At 38.5% G+C, this 19,099-nt stretch overlaps 1 protein-coding gene across 1 annotated transcript in view; it reads right to left on the reverse strand.

The window, feature by feature from the left end:
* Window positions 1-19,099, reverse strand: part of CFAP44 (cilia and flagella associated protein 44) — a 172,439-nt gene that overhangs the window by 18,800 nt on the left and 134,540 nt on the right. The window contains exons 26-31 of the mRNA XM_007947452.1: window positions 16,697-16,900; window positions 11,724-11,919; window positions 7,293-7,403; window positions 5,418-5,548; window positions 4,234-4,350; window positions 2,575-2,776 (exon numbers count right to left, since the gene is read on the reverse strand). Of these exons, the coding sequence (XP_007945643.1) occupies window positions 2,575-2,776; window positions 4,234-4,350; window positions 5,418-5,548; window positions 7,293-7,403; window positions 11,724-11,919; window positions 16,697-16,900 (961 nt within the window). The remainder of the gene's footprint in view (window positions 1-2,574; window positions 2,777-4,233; window positions 4,351-5,417; window positions 5,549-7,292; window positions 7,404-11,723; window positions 11,920-16,696; window positions 16,901-19,099) is intronic.

The following is a 19,099-nucleotide window of genomic DNA, read 5'->3' on the forward strand; positions in this document are numbered from 1 at the left end:
CAGGTATTTGTCTTCAATCTCATTAATTCTGTCTTCCATTGCATCCATTCTACTCCTTTGCCCTTCCAATGTGTTATCTATTTCTGACAATTTAGTGTTAATCTTCTGAATTTCTATCTGTAGATTTAGAATCATTTCTAATTTTTCATTTATTTTGTCATTTTGTATTTGTATTTTCTTCCAAAATTCTTCTAGGGATTTGTCCATGTTTTCCTTGATCTGTCTCTCAATCTTTTGAAGATACCTAAATATAATTCTTTTGAATTCCTTTTCAGGGAGTTCCAATGCTGTTTCTTCCTCAGGTATGTGTTCTTGCTCTATATCCTGCTCCCTTGTTTCTACCACTTTATCTTGATTTTTTGTGTGTACTGTGATGGTCTGTTGTCTCTGAGACATTGTGATGTTGTTGTACTTAGATCTCTGTTAACTGTGAAGAGCAGCTAAGGGTGAGCCAGGCTCTTCTTGGTGGTTGTTGATCTTAGGTCCATTGGTGGAGAAAGAGGTGACTCTCACTCAGTAAGTGAAGCTGCAGGAGGTGTGGGTGTAGTTATGTCATATAGGGACTTTTGTTCTCTCCCACTCAGTTAGACAAAAATAACAATTGAATAACCATCAAAATAGTAAAAGCAAATGGACAAAAAACACACCATGTAATCACACAGGAACAGTAACCAAAAAAGAGAAAAGGGAAAAGAACAAAAACAAAACAAAACAAAAAACACCACAATATCTGTGGAGAGGGCAATAAGAGAAAAAAAAATAGAGAGGGAGAATAATGAAGAAAAAAATGGGAAAAGTGCAAAAAAGAAAAAAAAAAAAAAGGAATGGGATTGCCCACAAGAAAGAAAGAAAGAAAGAAAAAAAATGGAACCAGGAACAGGGAAAATAAAAAAAAGCTGAAAACTAGAACCTGGAAAGGGAAGAATAAAGAATGATAATAAAAAGGACAAAAGTAATAATAATAGTAGTAGTTTTAAAACAGGCAAAAACAAACAAACTAAAAAAAATAAAAAATAAAAAACCATCTGGACAGGGTGGGGCAGGGCACCCAGGCTCCATGGGAGCACACAGACTGGGATGGAATTCCTGTCAGCCTAGAAAGTGGGTGGGAGTGAGGGATGGCCGCACCTCCACTCACCAAGAGGGTGTGGGGTATAAGAGTAACAAGGGGAATGTTGCACCTTTCTAGTAGTCCATATGTCTGGGATGTCATTGATATTCCCAGCAAGTGGAACCTATTCTTAAGTCCTTGGAACCTGGGGGAACGCTGTTGCTTTATATATCCAAGATGGTCAAGCCACTTGTAAACATTCAAAATGGCTGCACCATCTGGACAAGCAAAAGTCCACAGCTCAGCCTGCCTTCCTTTTCTCTGTTTCCCCTTTTATTCTCCAGCCACCAGAGTACTCCTCTGTGCAGTCAGTCCCTGGCTAGCAAGGTTGATTTTTAGGTTAATTCTTAGGTCCTACCACCACTCAGCAATATCTAAGGTGTCTGTGTCATCAGGATCACTGCCAGACCGCAGCTCCTTATGTCTCCTTTTTTGGTGTTTTCATGCAAATTTTTCTGCTAGTTGGAGTTTAGTCCACTTCTATATCCCCCCCCTTCAAAGCTCAGGTGTCCAGGATTATCTTCTGTATCTATGTTAATTGGTTCCCCTTTCCTTTGTTGAAGAGGGTCTGTGCAGTCTTTCTGCCTATTCCACCATCTTACCCAAGAGTTGATGATTTTGAGTTGTGGTGTTAGTGAAGAATACTGAAAGTACCATGGGTTGCCAGAAGAACTAACAAATCTAAAGAACTAGATGGTGCCCGGCTACCAATGCCAACCACTCAGGAAAGGATCATATGTGGATATCCTGATAGAGCAGGAAGAATAACATGGAATAAAATCCAAAATCTCAATAATGACCAGAATTACTGGTCAGATGGAGTCTGGTGAGACCCCCAATACTATGACCCTGGGATACATCTGAGCCTGGAATAAAACTCACTCCCAGGGGCTGGCTCTCAGCTCAGTAGTAAAAAAGATGTATAAGCAGACCATTCAACACAGGGTATGCACCTACAAAAAAAAAAAAAAGAACTAACAAATCTGTCCCAGAAGGAGTATAGCTGAAATGATCCTTAGAAGTGAGAACAGCCAGACTTCATGTCACCTACTTTGGTCATGTTGTCAGAAAGGACCATTCTTTGAAGAAAGATATCATGCTTGGTAAAGTGGAAGGTCAGCAACAAAGGGGAAGGCCCTCAATGAGATGGATTGACACAGTGGCTGCAACAATGGGCTCAGGCATAGCAAGGATTGTGAGACCGGTGCAGGACCAGGCAGTGTTTAGTTCTGTTGTATGTAGGGTCACTATGAGTCAGAGCTGACTCGACAGCACCTAACATCAGCAACAAATCATTTAAAGGTAACAGTTGAGATAAGAAGCAAGATGAGAAAGTGTTCTTGTTTCTTCCCTCAGTGGCCCTGCCTTTATGATTACTGTTTTCTAAGTTGGAGAGATTTACTTGATAGTTCCCTTTCTTAGCAATAAATATCGCTAAAGTGTCCACGGGCTTAGTTACTCACTGTGTATAGTTTTTGCCATCTCTCTCTTCTCTCTGATAAGCAGTTTTCGCCTCTCCCGACATTCTTTGTTTAGTTTTTGCTGCTGGACATTTTCCTGGTGGAGTTGTAAGATTCTTTCTTGTAGCTGTCCCAGGGAGCGGTTAGAAAATACCAAAGTACCAGAAAGATCATTCGGTATATCTCCAAATACCACATACTCTATCTATTTAAAAAAAAAAACAAAAAAACACTTGAGACAAAGATATAAACTAAATGTAAGATGACAAGAAGTATGAGGGGATCACCTTCCTCTGTCCCTCATTTAGGTCACTGCCTTTGGACTTGTATCTTTCTCACCACTGAAAGCGGGGGACCAGGTAAGAGCAGAAAGTTGTCATCAGACGAGAAGCTAGATTATGTCCCTGTGGGGACAGCAAGTCTTCCCACACAGACCATTCATAATACCCACTATATAATGATGAAACAAACTTTTTAGGATTGCCATTTTTAGCAGCCTGCTACATCTGGCTAATCCACTTTGGGTCAGGTTACACAACATACATAAAAACCAAAACCAAACTCACTTGTGTCGAGTCGGATCCGACTCATAGTGACCCCTTCTTGGGTTTCCGAGGCAGTATCATTGCAGAAGTAGATTGCCCTACCTTCCTTCTGAGGAGTGGCTGGTGAGTTTGAACCACCAGCCTTCTGGTTAGCAGTCAAGTGCCTTAGGCACTACGCCACCGGAGCATACATACTGACTCACTAAAATATACATACATACTCACAACATGCATACTCACTCACTAAAACTCACTGCTGTTGAGTGGATCCTGACTCATAGCGACCTCTCCTTGGACTTCCAACACAGTATCTCTATGGAAGTAGATTGTGCAATCTGCATTTGAGGAGTGGCTAGTGGGTTTGAACTGCCAGCCTTCTAGTTAGCAGTCAAATGTCTTAGGCACTAAGCCACCAGAGCTCCCGACAACATATGTGGAAGCTTGATTTTGCCTTTTTCTTGTAAAATACAGCTTTCTCTCTTAATCTGACTAAACAGGGTAAGATGAGCCTTTTCTCTCACTGACATGCATCCTGCATTTCAATATAAATTGTAATTCAAGTAGAGTGTGGAACTGAACAAGAAGGAAAAAAGAAAGAATATTTTCCTTTTGTCTTGCTTCCCCTCATTAACAAGTACAGACAAGGGAAGCTCATTCCTGCATTAACTTATGGCTATTTTAAAGATGATGTGAAAGTGATGTGTGCAAGATTCAAAAGTTCAAACTCCAAGTCTTCCATTCCTAAATTCTAAGGCTCTTCATAGGAGCTCTGGTAGTGTAGTGCCTAAGGTACTTGACTGCTAACCAGAAGGCTGGCAGTTCAAACCCACCAGACACTCCTTGGAAGGAAGGTTGGGCAATCTACTTCCATAGTGATACCGCCTCAGAAACCCAAGGAGGGGTCGCAGTGAGTTGAGTCCCACTTGGCAGCACATAACAACAGCAACATTCTATAACTATTCTACAACAATGGATCAGGAAAGCTTGGATCATTAAACATGTGAAATGCTGAGGCCCGTGATTCTCCTCAAAGATCCATGAATCTTTTTCTGAAAGATCCTAGGCATAAGGACTTTTCTGCTCAAACAGTGCTGGGCAACCTTTCAAGACCCATCACCTGGTGCAGCTTCAGTGGAATCACAACCAGCAGTTCATTGAGCCGCTGCTGCTTCTCTCGTTGATACGCCTCTAGGTCCTCCTCTGCTGCATTCAGATTATTTGCCACAATTTTTACCTGTAGAAAGCCCATATGTGAAATGGTTGGGGAAAAAAATTCTATGACCATACACCTAAAGTGGTGAATAAGGGCAGCTTAGGAGGAAGTAAAAGACGAACAAGGTTTGCTTTGTCAGGTTGTGATTAGATGATTGGTACCATTTGCCAGTGAGGAGTTATTTTCTACCTGCTAACTGTGGTCCACAGCATTTGTTGCATCATCCCTATGTTCCCAGTGCTGTCAAGGTTTTGCGAATACAAGCTCAAAAACATACCCTCACTGCCCTTTCTTCTTCTGTATGAAAAGCAGCCCACAGGATGAAATTCTTTTGCCAGAATGGTAGGAATTTCATTTGGTCATAATGACCTCAATAAACTCAAAGGAAAAACTTTAAAGCAAAGAAACTACTGACTACAGAATACAGAATACTATAGTATTCTTCATCTCCTTAAAAAGTTGGAAATTTCCCCAATCATTTCCAATCTGCAACAGAAGAAGCAGTCTATCAAGAATAATTTCCAAGTATGAATCATGTTAAATGATGTTGCTGTAGGCAAAAGTACCTATGAGAGAAATGGGCAGATAAGAGAAATCAAGCAATATAATTGTACTAGAAGTTTAACCAGTGGTCTCAAGTATGGGATGCATGTACCCCAGAGGGTCAAAAAATGATCTAGTGGGGTACAAGAAGAAACCCCCCAAATTTCTAATATTTTTATCTCATTATTTTTCATTTTTTTGGAGGGGGAATGTTTCATAATCTACAAAATATAATTGTACAACAGTTCATTAAAATAATTTATAAGTAAATATATATTTACTGGGGGATACATATTCAACAATTTTATATATAGAATTAGGTAATCAAAAAAGTTTGGAGACCAATGATTTAGAGAAAGTAAGTCTAATCATCAAAAGAACAATGGCTCCCTCAATGACTATGCTTGAGGAGAAATGATCTAAAATATTTCTTCACTGAGAAGTCTTAAGGCATAATGTTGCCAGGACATGGCTATATTCTTGCTTGAAGGATGTATAGCACTCATGTCTAGAGAGAAGAAAATAAAGCAGGCAGACCACCATACTTTTTTGGACAATGTATCATATTCCTTCTTGAGATTATCAATAAATTTCTTTTCTTCAACTAAGGCCTCCTCGATGTCCAGCCTTTTCTCTCGAAGTTGAAGGGCCAGTTCAAAAAGAGATGGATCACAATCTGAAAAGACAGTCACATATACAACAGAAGAAGCCCTATTTGTTATGAAATGCAGTAGCGCTAGAGGTGTGAACTTTGGAGCTATGGGATTAATAAAATTCACTTGTGGATCCACTCTAGTAAACTCATACAACATTTATGGCTCCATTGTTCCAAGAGGAAATTATTAACATTTTAATAATCACTAGAGTAATTAGGTTACTAGCACTGATGTTCTGAGCAATAGTGTTGGTCAGGTTTTGTGTTCAGCCCTTAATGTATGTTAACTCACTCAAAGCCCACAGACCTGCAAGGTAGGAACTATTGCTCTCATTTCATAGGTGAGGACCCCAAGTCTCAGAATGGTCACACAGATAACATAGGACAGAATGGGATTCAAGCCCAGTATCGCTGTATTATTTCTATTATATCAAACTAAGAGCCACTTATATCCACCAAGTTACAGGTAAAGAATGTACACATATCAACAGTACCACAATGGAAGTTAGGACCCTTAGTTCCAGTCCTAGTTTCACTACTAAAAGAGTGAGTTTGGTTGTGGTTTGGACATTTATTAACTCTTCCTTTGGGCAGCCATTTAATCCTGTAAAATAACAAGTGGTAGCACAAGTTTCTCTAGCTCTCTTCCACTCATAAATATTATGATTTAAAAAAACTCTTATATTCAATATCAACTGATTGAAACTTTATATGAAATGCCTAGAAAAAAGAATTTAAGACCCTCTCCCCAATTTTTTTTTTTTTCTATTGACTCATTCAGCTATTGAGACTGTAAGAATATTGGTCTGGCTGCTCCAGATTGGTTCACTGAAAAGAGTAAACATAAAATTGCCAAGCATCACCAGGAAACTGGTACAAATTGCCCTTATAAAACAGATTTGAACCATAAAAATTTGAATAGTTTTGACAAAAAGGAAGAGTATTACAAGAAAATATAAAATTACAATATGGTGTTTTTCCATAAAATAAAACTTGCTGTATAATTTATAATGACCCTGAATCAGTGGAAGAGCCCTGACGGCACAGCAGTTAACTAAAGAACATTGCTTTGAAACCCTGTGGGGCAGGTCCACACAGTGCTATAGAGTTGTTCTGAGTCATTATCTGCTCAACGGCAATGGGTTTTGAATCAACTCAAGATTGTCTGCACATAATGTCACCTACAAATGGCTGCCCAAAGGAAGAGTTAATAAATGTCCAAACCACAACCAAACTCACTGCCATCGAGTTGAGTCTGACTCATAGCAACCCACTGGGAGTTTCCAAAGTGGTAAATCTTTATGGAAGTAGATTGCCCCATCTTCCTTCCACAGAACAGCCAGTGGGTTTGAACCACCAACCTTCTGGTTAATGGTCAAATGCCTTAGGCACTGTGCCACCAGACCTCCCTAATAAATGTCCAGAAAATGCTAAAATTATTCACCAGATAATACTTCAATTCAGACAAGAAGAAAGACCTGGAGAAATATCTGCTTACCCACTGAGTCACCAGAACTCCTTCTGTAAAGATTACAGCCTAGAAAACCCTACGTGGAATTTCCGCTCTGTTCTAGGGGGTTGCTATGAATCACAATCAACTTGAGGCCATAAAACAACAATATACTTCAAATATTTTAAACCACCCTCTCTTTCAATTTTATTATGAGAGAACTGAGGCTGGAGGTGGGGTAGAGTAGAAGACCTTCTCGATATTGTCACTCTACATTCACACTTCACAGAGGACCCATAGTTTTATCCAACTTACTTGTTGGGCAGATTGAATCATCAAAAACGTCATCTTCAGATCCAGACTCATCTTCATCACTCTCCAAGCTAGATTCATCTTCACTTGATTCATCACTATCCTCATCTTCTTCTAAGGAGGGAGGAGAACGTTGTTTAAAAAAAAAAAAACTAAACTAAATTACTGTGTCAAATTAAACTGCAGATTTTAAAAATACTTTTCAATGAATTAATCACTAGGAAAATATCAAAGATACAAAGCAGGAATTTACTCTGTATTTTCTGGATAGTTGAAAATGGTTAAGAACGCAGAGGCCACAAACAAAGGCCTGCAGAGGGCTGAGCAGTCATTAGCAGTGCATCAAGTCAAAAAGAGTTGACAGCAGTCTGCCACACTGCTTGCATTATGACCTATCTAACATACACTTGGTTATACAGGTACATAATTCTTAACTCATAAAATGTTCTGAAGATAGAAAAGATGTACATAATTTACTTGAACTGAAAAATAAAACCAAAGCCATTGCCATTGAGTTGATTACAACTCCTGGTTATCCTATAGGACAGAGTAGAACTACCCCATAGGGTTTCCAAGGCTGTGATCTTTACAGAATTAGACTGCCACATCTTTCTCCTGTGAAGCAGCTGGTGGGTTTGAACCACCAAACATTTAGTTCACAGCTGAGCACTAAACCACTGTGCTATCAGGGCCCCTTATGTGAAATGAAGTAACACTGTTTATAGTCTATATGTAAACTAGAGGAGCCCTGGGGCAGCAGTGGTTAGGCACTCTGCTATGAACTGGAAGGTGGGCAGTTTGAATCCACCAGAGGCTCACTGGGAGAAAGATGTGGCAGTCTGCTTCTAGTCCTACTCAGTTCTATACAGTCACTATGAACCAGAACAGACTTGACATTAATGAGTTTTTTGGTGGGATTGTATGTTAACTACCTAGTGTGAATATTCATGCTCTGCTGTAGAAATATTGTTATTGTTTGGTGCCATCGAGTCGATTCCAACACATCACAAATCCATGAGATAAAGCAAAATTGTGCCATGAGGTCTGCTTCATAACTTTTATGAAAGCAGATTGCCATGTCTTTCTTTCACGGAGCCACTGAGTGGGTTCAAACCTCCAATCTCTCTGTTAGCAGCAAAATGCTTAACTTTTGCACCAACAGGGCTCCTTATAGAAATAGTAAGGTCTTTGATTTCAGGGTTGTGGACCAGACCCCAACTAGAGGTGTTATATCATACATAATATCTTTATAAAATCTAAAGATTTCTGAATACTAAAACATATCTGCCCCAAGGATTCTGGATAAGGGATTATAGCCTTCCCCATCCCAACTTCTCTACATTTTCCTTTAAAACACATAGGAACCAGAGGTCACAAATTTGCAATTTCTATATTATAGCAAATTAGAGATAAGATGAACTTTGTACTCTCTAGAAAATTTCTTAAATTTAAGATTTCTCTTATAATTACTTTAAGTGAACTATACCATGCTATGAAGTGAATCAGTAAAAGTTAAAATTGGACTTTAAAATTCTTTACATAGACTTCTGCTTCCAGGAAGATGGAATAGATCTAATTTTCTCTATTCTTTTTGCTAAATTCAACTAAACCCTGAACAGTATATTACAAACAAACATAAAAAGACTGTTAAAAGTGGAGAGAAGAAGCCAGGGTGTCTTATACACCTTGCAAACCAAGTGACAACATTGTGGTGAGTTCTCTGGGTTTCTTTTTGCCTCATACACTTCAGACTTGAGGATGAAGAAGTCAGCAACCTGGAAATACCACTGGCCGCAAAGAAAGTTTTTTTTTCTTTTAAAAGCCACTTTCTCTAGTCAAAGCACCAGGAAAGGGGCAGCACAGAAAGGCAGAAAACTATTAGGCAATAACCACTCTACTCCTGTCAGTCACCATAAAAAACACTGTGAGCCCTCTCACAGCCACAATAATGAAGGCCAAGTGGAAAGCCCAGACATCTACTCTAGCAAGGTTGTGACAAAGCACCCCAATATCCCACCAAGTTGGTGTCAAGAAGGTGAGTTGAGAGCTAAGACTATTTGCCTGGGACAAAATATTACAATTGAGATATACATTAAACAACCCAAACCAGACCCACTGCCATTGAGTGGACTCTAAATTATAGCAAATCTGCAGGACAGAGTAGAACTGTTTCCAAGGCTGTAATCCTTACAGAAGCAGACTTCCACATCTTTCTTCTGTGGAGAACCTGGTGGGTTCAAACGGCCCACCTTTCAGTTAGCAGCAAAGTGCTGAATCACTGTGCCACCAGGGCTATTTCTGAGAGATATAATAGACCATCTAAAAATGCATGGGAGGAAAAGCTGGTGAGGAAGTCTTTTTGGGAAGGGCATTCAAAAGCATTTGTGTACATTGTGTTGTTGGTAGTTGCCGTCGAGTTGGCTCTGACTCACAGCAACCCTATGTACAACAGAACGAAACACACTCGGCCCTGTGCCAACCTCACAATCCTTGCTATACTTGAGCCCACTGTTGCAGCCACTGTGTCAATCCAACTCACTGAGGGCCTTCCCCTTTTTCATTGACCCTCCACTTCACCAAGCATGATATCCTTCTCCAGGAAATGGTCTCTTCTGACAATATGACCAAAGTAGATGAGACTAAGGCCATTCTCACTTCCAAGAAGCATTCCAGATACATACTGTACTTCTCCAGGACAGATTTGTTAGTTTTTCTGGAAGTCCATGGGACTTTCAGTATTCTTCACCAACACCACAACTCAAAAAACATCACCTTTTCTTTGATCTTCCTTGTTCATTGTCCAGCTTTCATGTGCATATGAGACGATTGAAAATACCATGGCTTGGGTAAGGCACACCCTTCAGAGAGACATCTTTCTCTTCAAAACTTAAGGAGGTCTTTTGCAGCAGATTTGCCCAGTGCAATATGACATCTGATGTCATGACTGCTGCTTCCATTGGTGTTGATTGTGCAACCAAGTAATATGAAATCTTTGATAACTTCAAACTGTTCTCCATTTATTGTGATGCTGCTCATTGGTCCAGTTCTGAGGATTTTCATTTTCTTTATGTTGAGGTATAATCCATACTGCAGACTGTAGTCTTTGATCTTTGTCAGTAAGTGCTTCAAGTCATCTTCACTTTCAGCAAGCAAAGTTGTGTCATATCACAGGTTCTTAATGAGTCTTCCTCCAATCCTGATGTCACACTCTTCAGCTTCTCGGATTATTTGCTCAATACACAGATTGAGTAAGTATGGTGAAAGGATACAACCCTGACACACTCCCTTCCTGATTTTAAACTATTCAGTATTTCCTTATTCTGTTCAAACAACAGCCTCCTGGTCTTTTGTACAGATTCCTCATGAGCCTAATGAAGTGTTCTGAATTCCCATTCTTCTCAGTGTTACCCAAAATTTGTTATGGTCCACAGTCAAACACCTTTGCACAGTCAATAAAACATAGGTAAACATCTTTCTGGTGTCCTTTGCTTTCAGCCAAGATCCATCTGACATCAGCAACGATATCCCTCATTCTACATCCTCTTCTGAATCCAGCTTGCATTTCTGGAAGTTCTCTGTCAATACACTGCTGCAACAGTTTTTCAATTATCTTCAGTAAGACTAGAGAATAAAGAAAACCACATGCATGCCAAAGACAGGTTCTATGTTCAAGGAAGACCCTAACTTTCACTATGGCTTAACTATAGCCTGATACAAGCAGAAGTGAAGGCTGAAAAGGGCTCCAGCACAAAGCCAATCTGCAAAGACTGAGAAGGTGTTTTGCTTTGAAAGCTCCTAGCATTCAAGGAGCTGGACACTGGCTGAACATAAGCTAAGCCTTCAACAATCAGGAACAGCAAAACCTGGGGAAGGAGAAGAATCTGATTTCCAGAGTTACTACATTATAATATTTGAAAGTCTAGTTTTCAACAAAAGTCACAGATCAGCAGGATGGATTTAAAACCAAAACAAACCATGAGTCATTGATGTCTGTCTACAAGAGAATCACTTGAGATATGAAGACAATGAGGTTGAAAGTAAAAGGATGGAAAAAGATACTCCAAGCAAACAGAAATGAAAAGAAAGCTGGGATGATATATTACTATCAGAAAAAGTAGATTTAAAGCCAAAAAGAATTATGAGAGACAAAGGGAGATAGAACATATTGATAAAAGTTTCAGTCCATCAAGAAAATATAGACACATTCAACAACTGAGATGCAAAACCTATGAAGCAAAAATGGACAAAATTAAAGAGATATAGCAGTCTCTTTTCCCCAGAGCACCTCTATATTGCCTGCACTGTAGCAGGAAAAAAAAAAAAAAAAAAAATATATATATATATATACTCATATATATATATATCCCCTTTAGTTATTTCTCTATCTTATGCTAATGAGAGAAAATAGCATTATATGTAAAATGGGATGCAAACCGCCTTCTCCTTCAACCTCCTTTTTCTTCACCCGCTTAATCTTCTTCTTTAGGACCTTCATGAGGAAGTTAGCAAATTTATTGTTTTCTCCAAGGGCTGTTTGGAAGCCAGCATAGAGTGCCTTTTCCTGCTCCTGGAGTTTGCTGACTTCATTCTTTTTCTCTTCCATCTCTGCAAGAGTCTCATTTATTTTCCACTAAATGAACAAAATCAAGAATAGATAATAAATCAAATATTTCTGATAAACTAGGTCATCACATTGCAAGGTTACAGTCTACAAATATATTTTTCAAAGCTCTATTATAGAAATTTACATTTCTGATGATTGAAGAATCATCCATTTATTCAATTAAGGTTTTATAATTTTTTAAAAAATCAGTTAAGTTCACAATCAGATAAGTTCAAGTTCTTCAAATAATCTTCAAAATAATCTAAATTAAATAAAGACTTTTTATTTTACTGATGTGTGGACTTCAGCAGATAATATTGCATGTGTGGCCTTAAAAACAAGTTTTCCACATTGGTATAAAACAAAAGATACATTATCTCTTAATGAAGCTGATATACCTAAACACTTATGTGACCATTCAGTATGTGATATCTATTTAATAGAATTCTTATTCTTTAAAATAAAGATAATATGATTTATCTCTTTAAATTTAATAGACATATACAAATACAGAAGCTTAATTTCCTATGATATTTAATTAAGTTACATTGAAATTATTTATCTAAGAAACTCACCAATATCTTTGTCAGATATGTGCAAAAGGATTACGTATAATCAAAACTCAATTTCATATGACAGTTGTTGTTCTGGTTAGGTGCCTTTGATCTCATAGTGACCCTCTGCACAACAGAATAAACATTGGCCATTCCTGCTCCATCCTCACAATCCTTCCTATACCGGAACCCATCATCGCAGCCACTGTGTCAATGCATCTCCTTGAGGGGCTTCCCCTTTTGTCCTGTCCCTCTACTTTACCAAGCATTATATCCTTCTCCAGGGAATGATCCCTTCTGACAACATGACCAAAGTAGATGAGAAGTCTGGCCATTCTCACATCTAAGGAGTATTCTAGCTGTACTTCTTCCAAGAGAGATTTGTTTGTTCTTCTGGAAGTCCATGGTATCTTCAATATTTGTCAACACCACAATTCAAATGCTTCAATTCTTCTTTAGTCTTCGGTATTGATTGTCCAGGTTTCACGTGTATATGAGGCTACTGAATTGGCTTGGGTGAGGCACAAGTTTTCAAAGTGGTATCTTTGCTCTTTAACACTTTAAAGAGGTCTTTTGCAGCAGATCTGCCCACTGCAATTCTCACTGCCATCAAGTTGGGTCTGACTCGTAGCGACCCCTCCTTGGGTTTCCGAGGCGATATCTCTACAGAAGTAGATTGTCCAACTTTCCTTCCAAGGAGTGGCTGGTGGGTCTGAACTGCCATCCTTCTGGTTAGCAGTCAGATGCCTTAGGCACTACACCATCAGAGCTCCCTGCCCATTTCAACACTACATCTGATTTCCTGATTGCTGCCTTCCTGGGTGTTAATAGTAGATCCAAGTAAAATGAAAACCCTGACCACTTCAATCTTTTCTGCATTTATCATGATATTGCTTATTGGTCCAGTTGTGAGGATCTTTGCTTTATGTTGAGGTATAATCAATACTGAAGGCTGTAGTCTTTGATCTCCATCAATAAGTGCTTTAAGTCATATTCACTTTCAGCAAGCAAGGTTGTATCATTTGCATATTGCAGGTTGTTAATGTGTCTTTCTCCTATCCTGATGCCACATTCCTCTTCATATGGTCCAGTTTCTCATATTTCCTCAGCAGATTGACTAAATATGGTGAAAGGATACAATCATGATGCTCTTTCCTGATTTCAAACCATCCACCATTCCCGTTCTGTCTGAGTGACTTCCTCTTGGTCCAGGTCCAGGTTCCTTGTGAGCACCACCAGGTGTTTTGGAATTCCCATTCTTCGCAATGTTATCCATAATCTGTTATGATCCACAAAGTCAAATGCCTTTGCATAGTCAATAAAACATCTTTCTGGTATTCTCGGCTTTCAGCCAAGATGCGTCTGACATCATCAGCAAAGGTATCCCTCATTCCATGCCCTTTTCTGAATCCTACTTGAATTTCTGGCAGTTCCCTGTCAATATACTGCTGCAACTGTTTTTAATTATCTTCAGCAAAATTTTTATTTGAATGAGACATTAATGATATTGCTCAATAATTTCCATATTCTGTTGGATCACCTTTCTTTGGAATGGGCATAAACATGGATTTCTTCCAGTTGGTGGGCCAGGTAGCTGTTTTCCAAATTTCTTGGCATAAAAGGGTGAACACCTCCACCACTGTATCTGTTTGTTGAAACACTGCAATGGGTATTCTGTCAATTCCTGGAGCCTTGTTTTCACCAATTCCTTCAGTGGAGCTCGGATTTCTTCCTTCCATGCCATTGGTTCTGGATCATATGCTACCTCCTGAAATGGTTTTATGTCAAAAATTCTTTTTGGTACAGTGACTTTGTATTCCTTCCACCTTTTGATGCTTCCTGTATTGTTCAATATTTTACCTATAGAATCCTTCAATATTGCAACTCAAGGCTTAGATTTTTTTCTTCATTTCTTTCAGCTTGAGAAATGCTGAGCATGCTCTTCCGTTTTGATTTTCTAACTTCAGGTCTTTGCACATTTCATTATAATAGTTTTCCTTTGTCTTCTCTGGCTGCCTTTTGAAGGCTTCTGTTCAGCTCTTTTATTTCATAATGTCTTCCACCCACTTTAGCTACTCTCCATTCAAGAGTAAGTTTCAGAGTCTCTTCTGACATCCATTTTGGTCTTTTCTTCCTTTTCTGTCTTTTTAATAACTTTTTGCTTTCTTCATGTATGATGTTCTTAATGTTATCCCACAACTCATCAGGGCTTCAGTCACTGGTGTTCAATGCATCAAATCTATTTTTCAAATGGTTTATAAGTTCAGGTGGGATATTATCAAGGTCATATTTTGGCTCCTGTGGATTTGTTTTCATTTTCTTCAGCTTCAACTTGAACTTGCATATGAGCAGTTGATGGTCTGATCACAGTCAGCTCCTGGCCTTTTTCTGACAGATGATATTGAGCTTCTACATTATCTCTTTCCACAGATGTAGTTGATCTGATTCCTGTATATTCCATCTGGCAAGGTCCACACGTATACTTGCTGTTATGTTGTTGAAAAAAGGTATTTGCAATGAATAAGTCATTGATCTTGCAAAATTCTACCCTATAGTCTCCTGAGTCATTTCTATCACCAAGGCCATATAGTCCAACTTACTGATGCCTCTTCTTTGTTTCCAACTTTTACATTCCAATCACCAGTAATTATCAATATATCTTGATTGCATGTTTGGTCAATTTCATACTGCAGAAGTCTGTAAAAGTCTTCAATCTCTTTTTCTTTGGTTTCTGTGGTTTGTGTGAAAATCTGAATAGCAGTAGTATTAAATTGTCTTCCTTGTAGGTGGATATTATCCTATCATTGATATCATTGTTCTTCAGGATAGATCTTCAAGTGTTCTTATTAATAATGAATGTGGTGCCATTCCCCTCAATTTGTCATTCCCAGCATAGTAAACCATATGATTGTCTGATTCAAAATGGGCATTACTGGTCCATTTCAGCTCACTAATGCCTAATCTCAAAACCAAACTCACTGCTGTAGAGTCAAATTTGACTCATAGCAGCCCCTCCTTGAGTTTCTGAGGTGGTATCTCTATGGAGTCTTCTTTCTGAGGAGGGGCCAGTGGGTTTGAACCACCAGCCTTCTGGTTAGCAGTCAATGCCCTAGGCACTATGCCACCAGAGCTAGGATATTGATATTTATGTGTTCTATTTCATTTTTGAAAACTTTCCATTTTCCTAGATTCATACATTGGACTTTGGACATTCCACATTTACATGTGCGGGCCCAGTGGACTTGGGCCCTCTGGCTGTCCTTGCCCCAGCCTCTGAACCGGGCTCTACCAGTACTGAGATAAAGTGGTGGAGATGCATTTGGTCTGTTTCCAAAAACAAAACATTGGATTGTTTTTCCTTAGATGCATTTTACCCTAGACGGAGAGGATGCAGGTCAACCAGATAGCTCATTTATATCATGCTTTGGATCTTGCCTTTAGTTGTGGATCTTAGTGGCTCTGGTGGCTATGTTCCACATATACATATGTCACTTAATCTGGGGCATGTGCACGTGCCTGTTCCTACTACATCTGTGTTGGGTGATGTGTGTGTGCTTGTGTGTGTCTGTCTGTCATGGCACATCAGCAAATCAAGGTTCAGAACGCTATTATTAAGGTCACCTTTAATTTGAGGAGGCAGCTCTTCCCAAGTTGTATTTTGAGTGTTTTCCAACCTGAGTGGCTCATCTCCTGGCATTATATCAGACAATGTTTTACTGCTATTTATAAAGTTTTTCAGTAATATATCAGACAGTGTTTCATTGCTATTCATGAGGTTTTCAGTGGCCATTTTTTTTTCAGAACTAGAGGTTCCATCCTGCTTCCCAGTCTGTCTGGAAGCTTTGCTGAAATCTGTCCACCATGGAAGGCCCTGCTGGTATTTGAAATACTGATGGCATAACTTCCAGCATCACAGCAACACACAAGCCACCACAGTAAAACAAACTGACACATGAGTGGTGGATATGACAGCTGGGGACCCTGAAATATGGACTTTTCAAGTTTACATCTATACTAAATATAAGACTAACTTTTAAAAAACTTATTGTCTTCCTTTACAAACCATCAGACCAGATGCACTGAAAAATGTAATTCAGTTCTCCCAGGGTGAGAATGTCAAAGACATAGCAAGAAATAATAACAGGAAATAGAAGCAGCTAGAACAGGAGGGAAATGAAGAAAGAAAAAATAAATAAATTTTTTTCTTAACTAAGGGCATAGTCAGTTAGCATTCTGCTGCCTATTCGTACTTGCATGTCCTGTTCCTCTTTGTTTAATGAATTAACACGCTCTTGAAGTATGTTCTCCTGTTTTTCAAAATTCTTGAGGAGAAGCATTTCTTGAAATAATGTGACATGATGAAGGTCAGATAATTTCATCTGAGTATCTAATTTCAATTTCTGATGCCTCAGGATACGAAGTTCCGCATCAAAAGTGACAATCAATTCTTTGATCTGAGATGGGAAAATATTTGAGGATATGTTATAAAGTGAGAAAAATAGGCATATTTATTTTTTAAACTATCTGACAGTACTAACTTGTTTATGTAAAATAATATTTTCTCATTATCCCCTTATTATGAATGAAGAACTGTGTGTGATTCTAAAAATTAATTCATTAATGCATTAAATTTACAAATATTAATTTATTAAGTGGTAGGAACTCTGTATTTATCATCCCTCCTATTTGTTCACCGTTGATTAAGCTACCAGTCAAGAATGTCCTCCTCACAGGACTGTATGGTTTAAATCAGAGACTGTGACCTCTTTGAAGGTAGTGCTTGTATCTATCTGTTGTTTATCACCCATAATATTTTTACATTCCTTTCCACACACGAAGCACTAAATATTTTCCTCAACTTATTTTCTTCTTCTTATTATTATTATTTTAAATTTTTGCAGTGTCCCCTCCCCTCCCCTCCTACCCCTGGTAACCAACAAAGAAAGTTTCTTTCCATATATAAACCTTTCCTTGGCTTTTTACAACAACAGACTAACACAATATTTGTCCTTCTGTGATTGGCTTATTTCATTCAGCATAATGTTCTCCAAGTTCATCCACGTTATGTGGTGTTTTGCAGAGTCTACATTATTCCTTAGGGTTGCAAAATATTCCATTGTGTGTATGCACCATAGTTTGGTTATCCATTCTTCTGTTGATAGGCATCTAGGTTGTTTCCATTTTTGGCTACTGTGAATAATGCTGTGACAAACATGAGTGTGCATATATCTGTTCTTGTTCTGGCTCTCACGTCTTTAGGATATATACCTAGTAATGGAATTGCTGGATCAAATGGTATTTCTAATTTCAACTTTTTAAGGAATCGCCATACTGCTTTCATGAAATGATACAGTGGTTGTATCATTTTACAGTCTCACCAGCAGTATATGAGAGTCCCAATCTCTCCACATCCTGGCCAGCATTTGTTATTTTCCATCACGTTGATCTATGCTATCAATGCTGGGACATGATGGTATCTCATTGTTGTTTTGATTTGCATCTCTCTAATGGCTAACGATTATGAATATTTCTTCATGTGTTTCTTGGCCACCTGAATATCCTCTTTGGTGATCTATTCATGTCTTCTGCTCATTTTTAAATTGGATTGTCTTTTTATTGTTGAGGTGTTGGGGTTTTCTATAAATTTTACAGGTAAGTCCCTTGTCAGATATGTCATTGTCAAATATTTTTTCCCTATCTGTAGGTTCTCTTTTGACTCTTTTGGGAAAGTCTTTTGAAGCACATAACAATTTAATTTTTAGAAGGTCTCATTCACCTAGTTTATCTTTTGCTGTTTGTGCATTTTGAGTTATGCTTGACAATCTATTTATGCCATGAATTAAGGCCCCTAAATTTGCCCCTAGTTTTTCCTTGAGGAATTTTATACTTTTAAGTCTCACATTTAACTTCCATCTGGAGTTAGTTTTTGTGTATGATGTGAGGTATGGATCTTGTTTCATTTTTCTGCAAATGGATATCCAGTTTTGCCAGCATTTGTTAGAGAGATCATCTCTTCCTCCATTTAATGGATTTCACCCCTTTGTCAAAAATCAGTTGACCAGAGGTCGATGGATCTATTTCTGGGTTCTCAATTCTGTTCCATTGGTCTATGTGTCTGTCATTGTACCAACACCAGGCAGTTTCAACTACTGTGGCCATATAGCAGGTTTTGAGATACGGGAGTGTGAGACTTCTTCTTCAATAGTGCTTTGCTTATCCAAGGTCTCTTTCCTTTCCGTATAAAATTAGTGATTAGTTTTTCCATAGCCTTAAAGAATGTTGATGGGATCTGAATTGGGATTGCATTGAACATAAAGATTGCTTTGGGTAAAACTGACATTTTCACAATGTTTAATCTTCTATCCATGAGTATGGTATGTTCTTCCATTTATGTAGATCTCTTATGGTATTAACAGCACACAACAACAACAACAACAACTTATGGTCTCTTGAAGTAGTGTTTTGTAGTTTCTTTTGTACAAGTTTTTTGTGTCCCATGGTAAGATTTATTCCCAAGTATTTTACTTATTTATTTATTAGTAGCTACTGTAAATAGTATTTGATTTCCTTATTTCTTTTTCAGCAATCTCTTTGCTGGTGTAGAGGAATCCAACTGATTTTTGGATGTTGATCTTGTATCCTGCCATGATGCT

The sequence above is a fragment of the Orycteropus afer genome, unplaced genomic scaffold (assembly GCF_000298275.1).
Source record: "Orycteropus afer afer isolate SDZICR_OR568_19922 unplaced genomic scaffold, OryAfe1.0 scaffold00184, whole genome shotgun sequence".
Lineage (NCBI taxonomy): Eukaryota > Metazoa > Chordata > Mammalia > Tubulidentata > Orycteropodidae > Orycteropus > Orycteropus afer.